This window comes from Hakea prostrata, chromosome 5 (genome assembly GCF_041222555.1).
Source record: "Hakea prostrata isolate BN-2017 chromosome 5, UWA_Hpros_2, whole genome shotgun sequence".
Classification (NCBI taxonomy): domain Eukaryota; kingdom Viridiplantae; phylum Streptophyta; class Magnoliopsida; order Proteales; family Proteaceae; genus Hakea; species Hakea prostrata.
The window spans coordinates 11,235,715-11,251,502 of record NC_142604.1 but is presented as its reverse complement, the minus strand read 5'-3'; the positions used below and the strand labels follow the sequence as shown (position 1 = coordinate 11,251,502).

The 15,788-nt window shown below is 36.6% G+C and overlaps 1 protein-coding gene across 1 annotated transcript; it reads left to right on the top strand.

The window, feature by feature from the left end:
• The first annotated feature begins 2,455 nt into the window (after positions 1-2,455).
• On the top strand, positions 2,456-14,388 carry LOC149015098 (protein PSK SIMULATOR 2-like). The gene is made up of 12 exons (XM_089155932.1): positions 2,456-3,173; positions 4,750-5,075; positions 5,267-5,359; positions 5,459-5,549; positions 6,748-6,841; positions 8,165-8,262; positions 8,503-8,572; positions 10,712-10,809; positions 12,198-12,314; positions 12,573-12,649; positions 12,887-12,931; positions 13,113-14,388. The coding sequence occupies exons 1-12, from the start codon at positions 2,928-2,930 to the stop codon at positions 13,978-13,980; spliced, it is 2,223 nt and encodes a 740-aa protein (XP_089012058.1). The 5' UTR covers positions 2,456-2,927; the 3' UTR covers positions 13,981-14,388.
• The last annotated feature ends 1,400 nt before the right edge of the window (positions 14,389-15,788 follow it).

The window sequence follows — 15,788 nt, the reverse complement described above, 5'->3', positions numbered from 1 at the left end:
GGGTGGATGAAGTAGAGAAGTGCGTCCGGAGTCTTATGTGATCACTGTATTCCATTAAAGCTTAAAGAAAAATTTTATAGGACCGTTGTTCGACTAGCTATAATGTACGGTGCAGAGTGTTGGGCTGTTAAAAAGAATCATATAGATAAACACAATGTAGCATAAATGAGGATGCTAAAATAGATGAGTGGGAAAACTAGGATGGATAAGATAATAAATGATCATATTAGAGTTGGTCTGGGAGTTACTCTCATAAGTGATAAGCTTCGAGAAAGTCGTTTGAGGTTGCACAACCACGTTCAACGGAGACCTATAAATGCCCTTGTACGAGAGAAGTGATATAATCCATATTGAAGGACCTAGAAGAGCTAGGGGTAGACTTAAGATAACCTTAAAAGAAGTGGTGAGAAATGATATGTATAGCTTAGGTCTTGTATCTAGCATGACTTTGAACAGAACTGATTGGAGGGCAAGAATCCATGTAGTTGATCCCATTTATTGGGACAAGGCTTATTGTTGTTGTTGTTGTATAACATGTATTCTAATATAAGCTATCAGATTAATTATGATCCAACAATGTAATGGACCTTTGTGGGAGAGTCAAATTAACTGTAGAACTTAACGTTGTTCTATAAATACTAACAGCTGGAAGCAACGGTTTGGATATTGCAAACTAGATACTCAAGTTATAAGGTCTTAAGCAACATTCTGCTTAAATCCTAAACCCTAAACCCTAACATTCCTATTCTAAGTATGTGAATTAACTAATGGTATCTATCTTTACAGAACGAGAAGACAAACGATAGGGCAAAACGTAAAGAATGTATTCTTGCGGGTTGAGGGGCAGTGTATCTCTATAGGTAGAGAATTGAACATTTTCCTCGATAAGTTTGACTCTTCTAGATGGTATATATAATAGTTATGACTTTCTATCCTCATGAAGGGTCATGGGTAGAACAGTCATTTCAAGCTGCCAGCGACCCGTTTTATGGTGCCAAGCCAGCAAGCAAGGCCTGCCGCGTGACTCGTTCTCCTCTCCTCTTCCCAAAGGGCAGAAGTGCAAAACTGAAAGTCTGAACCTTGAAGCTTTCTTCGATCTCTTCAGTGATTGGCGTTTTCCATGGCGAATAGCGTTGTGTAACTTCGTAAGCCATGTGAACAAACGAAACGTCGCCGGCCGATTCCACTCTTCTTTTTATATTCTTACCTGTGTCATCAATCATGTTCGTTATTTTTAAATCGTAGACTTTTTTTTTAATTTCGTTATTTTTTTCTCTAATAAGTCAAACCACTAAAATATAAAACTCTCTTCTCTCCCTTTCCCTCTCTCTCTCGGGTCGAAATGCCTTTTAACTTTGACCTCACCTAACTGGCATCTTGTAGTCTGACAATAATGCCCTCTCATATTTTTTATTTACTGTGCTTGTCTTGTCTGGCCAAATTGAGTGAAAGTAAATAATTACTGAGGTTTTATTATTTTATTTTTTCAACTCTGCAAATGTGAAAATGTTCTCCAGCCGTTTTCTTTGAAATGTTACAACATTATTAAATACATTCAAAACAAATTAAATTTCCGTCACATGGTAATGCAGGTGATCCGTAAGCGAAGATTGTTCCAAAAATTTAAAATTGAACCAGCGTGTTTGACAAATTCGGTTTCTAAATATCCGTGTTGTCCGTATCATCTGTCCCATAAACAAATGTATACCAAATGAGAATCGCTTATCATGAAATCATCTAGATGTTTAATGGGGCTCATTTAGATGCTTCTACATTAGATTAGACCATCCTAGGCTCCTAGTATGATAGAGGTTAAAGGAATTGACTCAGTTGTTTCATTAGGTTTGAATCTTTTAATGCATTGATTAGACACTTAACATGTCCTTTTGACTCCCATATGTTCAATGTTTTGAACACTATATGATAATTGTTGCTTTGAAGAAGGCAGAAAATTTACTCATCTTCCTCGAGATTATCAATATCACTTGGATCAAAGAGTTGACCCGTTGACAATGCTTAACATCTCTGTGAATAGGTCAATGGTCCATTCTCCCTGATGATACATGTAATAGTCACATTCCAAATATATATAAATTCGCACGCGTGGCTTATGTTTGAGCCGGGGATAAATTAGTTCCATTGTAGTTGGACCAGACCGGGTAAATGTGACTTCTCACTGGTTCAGGTTGGTTCAGATTCCTTTCATATTATCAAATACCGGGTCAAACCATGGTTAATTAAATACAATAAAACCGCCTTTCAATCTCAGACGCGTTGACCAATCAATATCAGATTAATTTAATAACAACTATTATTGGTAATTTAGACAGAAAACAGAATCCAAGAAATTTACCAGGTAAGGGTAAGATGGTAAATTGACAGACCTGTACTCTTGAAATTACGTACGAACCAAACCGGACGGCGGGATTCTTACATGTATGAAATAAGAACTAGAGTCCTTTTCGCGCTTCGCAGTTCACAACCTGTCGAAGCATCAGCAGCGGTGATTGAATATTTCAATTCAACTTTCATTCTTGATGCTCGAGATACCTACCCCTCTATGATAAACAATATGAGTTGAAGCTCAACACAAATCCAACAAAATTTTTTTCTTTCAGATTTCTCTCTCTCTTCCTCTTCCAACTATTGCTTCGACGGGAACGACAGTTTCTTCTTTTTCAGATTGTTTTATTCTCCTCGATTTCTATCGCCAACATTCTAGGGTTTCTGATCCGGATAATTGTTGCAACTCGCATATCTTTTTGGTTTCATGGCATTCAGTGGATTGCTCTGATCAGTCGTTGCCTGCTACTCCTTTGTGAAGAGTTGGAAATTTGTTCTTAAGGTTTCTGGTTTGAATTGTGATTTGTTAATTTAATTTGTCATTTCGGAGGTTCTTCTGTTAAAATTTTCGTCTTGTAAGTGCAATGGGAGGGGTCTGTTCTGCTGGATCACCCGGCAGATGTCCAGTAAACTGGAACGATGGTGGTTGCAAGTATCCTGAAAAGGTCAAAAGGATTAGGAGCTGCAGAGAGGAGTCAAACGATGATCTACCGTTCTCTGATTTGGATGATTATGACTTTTCTCAGTCAAAAGACGATTCTTGCGAGTTTCCATTACCTTTCTCGTCTGAATTAAAGCCGGCGCCACCAAGAAGGGCAGTGTCCACCAAGGTAGTTCCTATATTTCTTTACCTTTCTTCTCTTTACATTTTATTCGTTTTCACTGTCAATGATTTTTTAGTTTCGTGATGATGATATCTTCATAATGCATCGATCATTTTCCTAATCTATTTAATAAGATAGATTTCAATCACTTAAAATCATGATGAGCAACTAATGAGAGCCACATCATACCTTCCAACTGCAGTTCTCTACAAGAAATTTTTGTAACTTAATTCACCTTTATGAGATGAGGATAATGGTAAACTCTGCTACCATTCTAGAAGCTCCCTTTCTGGGTTCAATCGAAATATGAGCAACATTTGTGGTAAAATCATTCAGATTGTTCTATAGAAGAGAAATGGTTGTAGATAAGTATATTTCAATAATGAGCTTCTTTTCCCGTAAGGATGATATAGATTGTTTTTGTTGAAACTGGAATAGGTAAGACATAATCGAAGAGGGTGATCCTTTATTTAGGAAGTTCTCCTTAGTTTTCCAATCTGTGGACCTTCTTTCCCTCAAAGACATGGGAGTGGAAAAGTATCATTTGTTTTTTCCATAAGTCCATGGCAAGCTTTTGGGTGCTTGTTTTCTGGTAGCAAATGAAGTAAGGGATCAAACCATTTATTTGTTGAGGGAATGCAAGTGTTGAATGGAAAATTTTCCCAGTTAAGTCTGATCATGATCTCCAATTCTAGCTCTTTTTGTTCTGGGTCTTTCTGTTTTAATTTCTTTTTGGGGATGCCAGTTGTTGTATATGAAGCTGACAAGCTGTATAACCATTGAAGGTTTCCTTCATGGATTGGTCCATAAAAGATAGAGGTGGATGATTCTAATGGGGTTGTGGGAAGCAAAGGCTGATTCCCTGGACTTCATTTTTTTGGATGTCTCATGTCAGCTCCTCTTTTCTGTGCATCTTTTTTTCCTCTCACTCCCCCCTGTTTTTGGGTCTTCCTTTTAGAGTTCCATCTTGTCCCACATTTGTTTGCCTTTGGGATCATTGAAAATTTTGGAATTATTTAATAAAAAGAAAAGGAGAAAGAAAAACAGGGGGACGGATGAGTAATAAATCCATTCTGTGCTAAACATTACAAATCTTCATTATCATTTCACCAGAAGGCCAACTCAACAGCATATCAATCCAAACCTATGAATAAAAGCACTAAACAGTTGCTTCACCAATAGATTTCAATCTCTTAGCAACTTATGTCAATGATGTTACTATATTATTTAGCTGGGGGGGGGGGGGGGGGGGGAATATACATACCAGTCAAAAAAAAAAAAAAGATGGCAAACTTGGTCCTGAAGGCTTCCACATAAAAAGAGTCTGGGGAGGCAATTTTCTTATGCAGTCTTACCTCAGAAATTTTTGCTGAGAGGCTGGTTTGATGCCTTGACCTTAGGCCAAAACTGTGGTCCACTGACCATGGTGTCCAGGTCCACACCTACACCCAGAATATCTGTGCCTTGGTGTTTATTTATGTGACTGTATATGACATCCATAAAATAGTTTTGGCACTGTGTATTATTTTCTTGTTGAAGGGCAAAGTTTGTGGGTCAACCTTAATTGTTTTACCTTTTGTAGGTACCACATATGGGTTCAATTTTGGGAAGAGCTCGACTTGTTGGACTAGAGAGGGCTGTTGAGGTCTTAGACACACTCGGAAGCAGCATGTCAAATTTGAATGGCAGTACTAGATTTGTTTCTGGGATGACTTCCAGAAAGAACAAAATATCCATCTTGGCATTTGAAGTAGCTAATACAATTGTCAAAGGTGCAAACCTTTTGCAATCTCTATCTAAGGAAAATATCCAGTTCCTGAAAAAGGAGATTCTACATTCAGATGGAGTGCAATGCCTAGTGTCGACAGATATGGAGGAGTTGCTAAGGATTGCAGCTTCTGACAAAAGGTGTGGGATGACTTTTTGAGAGCTCGAGCTTTGAAGCTTTGGTCCTCCTTTTATATTTCTAGTCTTATGTAATTTTGTCAAAGTCTTTTACTTACAAATTTAAGGATTCTATCCAATTGCCTTTCCATTTATATATTAATTTTCATTACCTCTCTTCTTTTGTCGTCTTAATTCCTTTGCTTGTTTTTCAGGGAGGAGTGGGAGGTGTTCTCCGGAGAAGTATTTCGGTTTGGAAACCTATGTAAAGATCCACAATGGCACAACCTTGGTCGCTGTTTTCAAAAGTAAGTTGGATACTTAATAGCTTTTCAAATTTAAAAAATTAAATCCCTGATGGTTACTGATGGAAGGAACATATTTCGTTGAATGCCTCAAATTTACAGGCTGGATTCAGATGCCACAATCCACAGCCAGATCAAAGAAGAGGTAGAAATGACAATGCATGAACTAGCAACTTTGGCTCTGAATACTGCTGTAAGTATATTTCATTTCCATTATAGTGCTCAAATTTTTGTGTATGTTATTCTCCTGTTGTTCATCTCAGGTTGTTTGTGGAATCAATACTGTGTAACTATTAACTTTGCTGTGGTCTAGTTATAAAGTTTGCTGTTGAATTAGATTCTATTTCAGAGAAAAGAAACCGTTGTGGATGAGTTTCTGCTATATCTAATACATTATAGGTTGTTATGTACCTCATAATGGAGGGTATTGACAAGCTTTATGCGTCAATTGTATTCTCACTCATCTTCTGCATATTTTGTCTTTTACAATATCTTTCAAGTCCTCTAATTAGTGAGAACCACGTTTGAAGCCTTGTAACACTAAGACATTTTGCTTTGAAGAAAAATACTCATTCTTTCTTTTTTTCCTTTTGTTTGGGGGCGGGGGGGGGGGGGGGGGGTTTCAGTCGACATTACTCTGTTTTTAATGTTGGTATTGTGAAGAGAAAATTGGGATAATTTTTTGAGATGAGCATTGATCCTTTTAACTGTAAGGATGAGAAATAGTTATAGCTTTAATTTAATAATTAGTTCAATAAAGATAGGCCTCGGCTTCCTAGTTTCCAGGATGCTCATGTTTTCCAATTGCTGTATGCCTGATATCATAGATTACTTACATGTGTGCAATATACACACGCTATTCCAAAGCAATTGATACCTTTGTATCTGCTGTACAAAGTGAGCACACATTTGGCTGACCATGACCTCTGGAAATTAAGTGACTGATGGTGAGAGTGCAGCATATTTAATTACCTCCTTGAAAGGTTTTTTCCATTTTTCCATGCAGTGATTAAACCAGTCATTAATTGCATATACTATTATACTCTTTTCCCACCACATAAGAGTATCTTTATTCATCTCTAGATTTTATTGGGATCAAATGGTTAACTTTATGAATGTCTGTTTCATTTGTAGATGATTCTGAAAATATGTGATTAACATCTTAATCTGATGCTTCTTTGAAGTTGTCAGCTTAGTACCTTACAATAAAGTTGGTTTTTATTGTTCACATAATTCTACAACTATACTGAACATTATATTGTGAGACATTTGTTCTTTTTCTGCCACACATTGGATGATTTTCTATACAGATGACGGAAGCACAATTTATTTATTATTACACTTCTCCTCTGACACTGGTTTCCTGCATTTGCAAAAATTTTCATTTGTAGGAATTGTACCATGAGTTACATGCACTGGATAGATTTGAACAAGATTATCGACAGAAGGTGGATGAATTAGAATCCCTGCATCTCACCGAAGGAGGTTGAATCTCTTAACCATGATTTTTCAAAGATGTGTGTTGAGCACTGCTTCATAACTTTTTCAGCTGGCTTTTTGGATCTTGTCAAAAATAAAAAAATTATTAGCTGCAAGCCTGCAATTTTGGATAAGATTCTTTCACTATTGTCAAACATAAAGCTACATATAAAATTACTCTAATATTAAATTAATAAATTATGTAAATATGTGTCAGTGACAATTTTTTGATCTAATATAAATTGCATGTAATCTCATCGATAGAGGTGGTCTGAGAAAACTAAATATTGAATTCAGCCAAGAAACCCTTAAAAATTCTGTCCTCATCAGTTGGGTGGTGGTAACATTTTTGGCATGAGGGCTTGGAGGAATGTTTCACTTTTCAGTTTTCAAGACGATGCATACAAACTAAAAAGATGCAAGTGGAAAACCAGACAAGATGAATTTTTAAGTTGTGAAGCATCATTTTGCAATATGCTTATCCAGAATTATGGGATTAAGTTTATTTTAAGAAGCATTGTACACAGATTTTGTTTTCGTAGAATGAAAAAGTTTGACAAAATGGTTATACGCTCATAAAGCTGCTTCATTCTGTGGCGTTGCAGTGTGGATCTGTGATTGAACTTGGAGAGGTCCTGTAGTATCATACGTCTAGAGGATTAAAGGCATTCAGTGATGTGCAAACTGATTTATTTCACATATGTTAACTATAAAGAAAAATGAATCAAAGAGTTGGGACCTGAATAATTTGTGTGATTTAATAATTTGAATGCATCAAAGTGCTTCACCTCTGATATTTTCCAATGCTGCCTACTCAAGAACTTGAGAACAGTAAATGCATCTGATCCAAATTCTAACAAATTTTTGTGTCCTATTGTCTTTATTGTTTCTATGTTAGTTAGTGTTGTATTAAATGTTTAGGAACTGCAAAATTTATTGAGTTGAGACATATCAACATAGTAATGGATTCAATTGCTTATGTTGGAACTTTCATACAATAGACCCTATGGAATTCTTAGTATTTCTTTTTCTTAAAATATTTACTTTTAAAGCTTACGATTTCCCCCCTGTTTCTATTTTGTTGGTTCAACATGTCCCTCTGTAGCAACTTGTTTATACTTCTTTTTTCGTTTTTGTTTTTGTTTTGTTTTAGCTCTTAGTTTTAGGGTGGTTCCTTTACTTCCTTTTCCATGTCAATGTGGGAAAAATATATTTGTGAATCTCTTTTTGTATGTTGTACCAGTACTCCATTGATTGGTTAAAGACTCTATGATCCATACCAATAGGGAATAATTTATAATGAGTTAGCTATTTTATCTCGTTTTGTAGGAGATAATCTTATGATATTGCAAAGTGAACTAAAACATCAAAGAAAACTTGTGAGGAGTTTGGAGAAGAAGTCTCTTTGGTCAAAAAATTTGGAAGAGGTATTTGTTACTTGCATCAGTCATTATTTATTAAGAGAAGAGTCAATGTTTATTGGATAAGTTTTCAGTGGAATTCATTTTCCATCCCCATTTGGTTTTCTTTCAAAGCCATTACATATAGTTAACTCCTTTTTCAAAGAAAAAAAATTCTATCGTACCTTACTGAGGAAGTCAGTAAAAATTTGTTTGTGATTGACAACCTTAATGATATTTGGATTTATGAAATGGAATCCACTGTAGGTCATGGGAAAGCTTGTTGACATTGTTACTTTTATTCATGAAGAGATCATGGAAGCCTTTGGAAACAATGGTAAGTGCTCACAATTAAATAGTTCATTTTAGCTCTTGGATTTGATAAAATGATTTAGTACATTCATCTGTACATGCATGATCACCCTTCCCTGGAATTGTAGCCTGTGCTTTTTGTTGCCCAACACCATGTTTTCTCACAGTAGTTCTCATGGATGCATTTAATTCTCTTTATATCTGATTGTTTTTCTATTTTTGAATGTTGATTTGTGATAACATATAAAATTGAAGCAAGTTTGATATAAAAGTCAGGCAACTGTCCAATAGTACCTAGGCTAGAAATCTTTTTCTACCTGTCTCTCCACCTGTTTGTGACCTGGACACTTATTTGTGTTGTATGCTGTACCCTTTCCCTTGATTCAGATGGCGCCAGCATGTGATGATCTCATGTGCAGAGCCGTGTCACTGTGTGTGGGCCTGCATACACCATGGTCGGGGATGATATACATTGTTGTGGCCCTTAACTGATCAAGCTTTTAGGATAGGCAGTTCTCACAGATTTATTTACAGTATTTTATGCTTAAAACCACTACTTTTGCATGTACTAATGCTTAACCAGCATCTCCCCAGGATGTTTGTTATATCCAGTTTCCTGATATGATGTCCATACTAATACTTAATTTCTTGGTTTCAAACATTTGCACTGAAGATCATAAATGCGCTGGGGAGTAATTATAGGACTAAAACAAGGAGTGAAAATGTGGGTTGAAATAGGGAGAAAAGATATGGATGCTTATCATTTCACAGAATATGTGTCTATATGTAGTAGAATGCTGGATGGAGATCTGTGTAACAGGATTTGTACTTTGTAGCCAATCAAAAATAGTGGCAATTGAGTTGGTACAGAAAGAATGTTGTATTTAAACCCACCATCATCCTGGGAATAAGGGCACTGGATCAATGGTATTGTATCAAAAGCAACCTAATTTCCTAGTGAAATATTTTGTTTCAAACCTACGGCTTTCTTTATATTCATAAGTATTGCAAAATCTTAGGAGAGTTCGTACTATGCTGGTCCTTACAAATTGTAAAATTTTAGGATAGTTCTGTGCTGGTCCATGCATTATTCTTTTTAGGTTGGATGCGTAAGTATCCTTGTGCCAAGTACTTGAGGAACTAATTCTAAGGTTAATAGCGTTTCTTTTTTCTTGTTTGTTATCTCTAAAAAAATTTCAAAAAATATGTTGTTTGTCACAAATGCTGTTGTCTAAATTCTTTTTCATCGTAAAATATCATGAATCAAAATTTTAATTATTTTCTTTTGAACTTTGAATAATGATACTAAAATTTGATTGAACTTATGGGATCATCATAATATTCAGCTCCATGTTTAACCTTTCCTTATAGGTTCTCTTTTAATGTTGCAAGATTGAATTTTTTCTCTTCCTGGAATGCTATAGTAATTACATCTAAAATTGAGTTGTGTTAGAATAATTAGTTGCTTGGTCTCTTTGTTTTAGGATTCACGTGTAACCTCCATTCTATACAAAGAACGTAATTTTGATATAAAAGAGTTGTTAACTAAGTCCAGTTTATATTATAATGGAAGTAGTTTGGTTTCATACTGCTCTAGCCTCTAAGATTCTCCACCCCTTCCATCTATGAGCATCATATTCTTCTTGTTAGGCCACAAAGATACTAAGCTGCCTTTTCAGCTGACAGAAGTACTAGTTCAATGATTTTACAGTACCAATTTAAAAGCATTATTATTTGTGTAGTTGATCTGCAAGTGCTTTTCCTTTTTCAATTTTCTACCTTAAATCTTATTTCTTCTATGTTTGCATTTATAAAAACCCTGGTTAATTAGATGAAATTGGTCCCTTTCTGTGCTTCAAAACTAATCATGTTTTATCAAAGGTTTTAGCTAATTGTAATCTGAAGTTTAAACAATACTCTAGAAGGTCTTTCTAAGAGTTTACAGGAAAAAAATTGTTTCTGTTGTTGATACTCACTGAATGAATGTGATTATTGCTACCATTTTTTTTTGGTAGAAGTGATTATTGCTACCAAGTAATCAAAAAAGATGGAGAAAGAAAAACGTTACATTCATTGACAGTTTAACCACATTTCCTTTGTAAGACATATTAGATTTGTACTCTTCCAACAATTTCTAATGTTTTCTGAGTTCTGGCACATGCAGCATTGATTAGCAAGGATCCAATTCACAAATCTCAAAGATTAGGCGTATGTGGTCTTGCATTGCATTACTCCAGTGTCATCACTCAGATAGATAACATTGTAAGTATGGCAATTCATCCACTCAATTAGTGTATAACATGGTTCATATACTCACTCTCTGATGTTTTCCTATTTTCAACTAAGAGGGAGGTTACAAAAGTAACTAGTATTCACAAACACATGTACTTATGATCATGACATAGTACAATTATGAACCATGGACATGAATTTACAGGTCCAACATGGTATTCTAACTATGTTGGTCATACAACTCTTCAACTGGGCATTGAGGGTGTAAGTCATAGTAGTGCCTCCAATGATTTTAGAAGTAGAAATAAGAAAATGTTACCATTCTACACCATACATCTGAGTGCTACCCAGATAGCTGGGTTTTGACTCATTTACATTCTTAAGCTCTTCTTTCTTTACTAGAACATTCAAATCCTCCACTGCAAATGTCCATACGAAACCTCAAACGACATGTCCATACTACCCTAATATGACTCCCTTGAACTTACCATATATAGGAACAGATCCTGGATTAGTTCCAGTGTTTTCATTCCTTCTTTTGATCTTTTCTAGTTTTACCTCTCATTCATCTTAACGCCCTCATTTCAGAGCTACACTAAGTTCGTCAACATTGTTTTCTCACTCCATAATTTTCAGCTCCATAAATCATGTTTTTAGAACATTTTAGGACTACCCCTCTATCATTGATTGGATTGTGAGCAAGGTTCATATTGTATAACATATATTTCTGGCTACTGAAATTCAGACAACATGATCTATGTAATAATTTCAAAAGATCCTTCCACTATTGAAAAACATAAGGTTCCTTGTTCTTCTTTCCTTTTGTTTTTCTTCTTTGGGGGGGGGGGGGAGCAGAGAAAAAGATTAAGTTTTACAGCCTCATACATGTATATGCTCCTTAGCTTGGCCAATGTTCCCCTTCTCCTTGAGGAGTTGAGTTACTCTATTCCATAGGTGGCCTTGTTTATTTGCTTTGCTTGAAAAAGGCTGATGAACTCTTCTTTGTCTGTTAGCTTCAGAAATCCATTAACATTTCAAGCATATGGGAATTGCTTGAAATATAATCGAATGACAAACAGTATTTGTGTATCTGACCCATCTAGTTGGGAAAAGGTTTATTTGTCCTTCAAACTTGTGTGGTTCTTTAATCTTTAGCCTTCAGAACATCCTAATGCAATATAACCAACTAAAAACAGGTCAGTAAAAACAACAATTCCATAATCACCACGGAAAAATATGAAACTGAAGTTCTGTTAAAAAAATTCAGATTGGTACTTCCACAGGTTAATAGTTATATCTGTCAAGACTAGATTAATAAACCTCAAAGCTAAGAGTCAAAATTAATAAGATAAACCTCAAACCTAAGAAGTGCCACAATGCAGCTTGATGCTGATCTATTTTCTCTTTCTGTGTGCTAGGTGTCTCGACGAAGTTCTCTTCCTGCTAATGCAAGGGATACACTGTATCATGCATTGCCACCAGGTGTTAAAGGAGTTCTACGTTCTCGATTACAGTCATTTCCGGCCAAGGAAGAGGTATGCTTCATCTATGTTGAAATTTACCTTCCTTGAACAAGTCATTCGAACTTGTATTTGATTAGCGTTTGGGCAATGGGTGGTTTGGTTCCCCAAGGTGCATGCCAAGGGCAAATAAAGGAAGCCTATGTGGAAAATTTTTGTTGCCCATCTTGGTTGCACACATGAAAAAGCTGATCAACAAGTGTTTGTTTTCCTTAAGTTTTTCTCTTGTAAGCATGTATATTTATGACTGCAAGTCCATGTGCATGCCTGCAGCTCACAGTTTCTCAGATCAAAGATGAGATGGAAAAAACACTAAGGTGGCTTGTCCCTGTAGCTTCAAATACAACCAAGTAGGTCCCTTACCTACTTTTTGTTATATATGGAACATACGTTAGTTTCCTTGTTATCTGTTGCTTGCCAACCCCCACCCGCTCACAGCACCCTCCCCTTTCTCTTCTTCTAGATTTTCTTTGTGGGGGTAACTGGGAAGATATCTTTCTTTATTCTGGTTACTTTCACTTCTAGGATTGTATGCATATGCTTACCTTTTCTTTGTTTTCTTCTTGACTTGTTGCAATACGAATCAGAGCACATAAATCTTTCGGCTGGGTTGGAGAATGGGCAAACAATAGGTCAGTTGAGACTTCAATGTCAGCCTTCCCTTTGTCATGTTCTTTCTCTGTTCCTCATTGTTCTTTTTCTTTCATCTGTTCCTTCTTGATTGGATCAACATAATTTCTGTTTGTGTTCCTAAAAATGGAGAAACAGCATCCATCTCTAGGAATTTTAACAGTGGTTCTTATGGACTGACAGTTCCGAAATCAAGAAGAAATCTAGACCTACCAATCTCTTGCGTCTTCAGACACTCTACCATGCAGACAGGGATAAGACAGAGCTTTATATCCTTGACCTGGTAACATGGCTGCATCGTCTGATAAGTCAAATGAGAAGCAGAGATTATGGATTTAGGCCACTCTTTCATGTTCGATCCCCATCACAAAATGGCCAATTCTCAAGGCCTGTAACCCAGCAAGGCTCATCTCCAGGGTATGTCAAAGGCGAAGCTCAACGTTTACGGCCTGAAACTGGTCGAAACTCATCCCCTGTACCTGTCAATGGTAAAACCATTGGTGGAACTCTTCTTTTACAGCCTGAAACCCATCAAAGCTCATCTCAAGAGCATAATATTGGGAAAAATGGTGGTGAATCCCTGGTTTTACGGACTAAATACCAGCAAAGCTCCACAGGGAATAACAATGGTAAAACCAATACCAAGGTTGTGCCTCAGCTTTTACAGACTGAAAACCAGCAATGCTCATCGTCATTGCTAGATAATAGTAAAATCAACATCAAGACACCACTTCGACAGCCTGAAAACCAGCAACACTTGTTTCCGTCGATAAGTAGTAGTAAAACCAGAATGGCTCATCAACTCTCTCAAGAAGATAGGGATATGTTGGACAAGACCCAGTGGAGAAGGCCGGTTCCCACAAGAAGCGGAAGCCAAGAATTTGGGGTGGGCGAGAATGACAAGCAAGGTTTGAGGCTGTCCGAAAGCACTGACAACTCTTCAAAGAGCTCAGTGCAAGATTTGAAGCTGTCCAAGAGCACTGGTAGCTCTCCAATGAGCTCAGTGCATCTCAAGACATTGACTGTATCAAGACCAATGCTTAAGACCTGATGGGTGAGCTGAGTCCTTATATGGTTGGCGTTTTATTTTACATCATTTCCCAATTTTAGTTGCACTCCAACCACCATCCCCAGATCCGAAAGAATGAGGGGGAAAAAATTTGGAGAAATCCATCTACTTTTGTATTTGTTTTGACCTTGGTTGGTTCTCATGTATATAGGTTTTGTTTAATGCTGGTCAAATTTTTTCGAATAATATAAAATACTTAGAACAAGTAAAAGAGCAACTCTGTAACGGGGACTGACTTTCCTGCGGTGATGCCCTGCCAATCTTTACTTACATCACCACTTCTTTTATGGAATCTTTACTAAACATAGCTTTGCCAGGAAGGAATAAGGTGAAAGAGCCAAGTAACATGATAAGGTACTGCCATAGCCAGTTAAATTCCAAACTTCCTCATATTCAGCTTATATTTCACAACTACCATGGTTTGTTTTTTTCCTTTTTTTTTTTGACAAGACACGATTACCATAGTTTGCTGAGAGTAAAACCAAAAATCAATCCCAAGGCAGAGTTGTTTTAGTGGTGAAACCAACACCTCTTAGTGAAGAGGTCGTCGGTTTGACATCTTAATACCCCTTCCTCCCGCTTAGTACATAAATAAATAATAAATTAATAATCCCCAAACCAAATTTTTTTTTTCAATTCACATGATTAAATTTTTGATAAAGTAAGATTCAAATTCAATGTCAGCCTAGCCTAGGAAGGAAGGTAGACAGGGATTTTTATCCAATCTATTTCTGACATTGTGGATGTGACGTATTCACAAGTCACATCAAAAGATTGTGATTTAATTAAAAAAAAAATTTAACTTCAACCTTTTGATATGATGTAAGGACACATCACACATCCACAAGAAAATGGATGGATTGAATATAACCCCAGGTAGAGAGCTAGATTTTAAGTTAGCATATGAGATCAATGCTAGAAAATGGTGTTGAAACCATCACCTTCTGCAAATGATACTATTCCTCTTTTTTTTTGGGTAGCCGATGAATGATACTATTTTGATTTGAAGTTGTTGCTCCCAAATCTTCCTGAGTCGGTTTAGCCAAGAAGGATATCAAATCAGGGATCTGTGAATAAAGAAACCAAGAGAGAGCGGGCAACCTTTGTGGATGGGAAGCCGCCTCCAATGGTGAAGTTAGCTTTTGGATAACACAGTTCCTCTCAAGGAGGAGAAACACGTGAAGAGATGAAACTCTTGGCTGTAGAAGTTATTTCTAGCTTAACTTGGCTTAGCTTGGCTTACCAAACAAGGGTCTAAGTGACCTATTTTATAGTTGAAGATGATAGATGCTAGTTGTAGGATGGCCAAATCCGATTCCCAACGAATCTCATTGAAGGGACCAAGGCAAAGGCAACTTGTTGGTGCACTTTACAAGATCTGTACGGGTTTTTACAAAAGTTGACACCAAATGTGATATCTTATCTTAAACTCCCGACAAGCCGACTGGAAGCAATATCTAGAAGGATTTTGGCAGGCTGACTTATCTTATCTTCTAATAAGCGTTGATGCATATGTATGATGCATTTAATGCTATGGCACACATACAACTATAAATGGAGTGCTTTGTATCTGTTGGAGATCTTGCTGACAACTGATGGTCAAGAAATCTATTAATTGGTAGCTCTGGAATGTAACTAAAGCTAAGCGGCTAATCCCAAAAATGAAGCTCTAAAAAGTGTCTTGGTAAGCCTGAAATGTGACTATATCCAAGTGGCTAATTTCCGGATACCAAATTCTGAGAGGTATTAGGATCTGGCGGGTGACTAGGCCAAAACCGGTTGACTTTGAT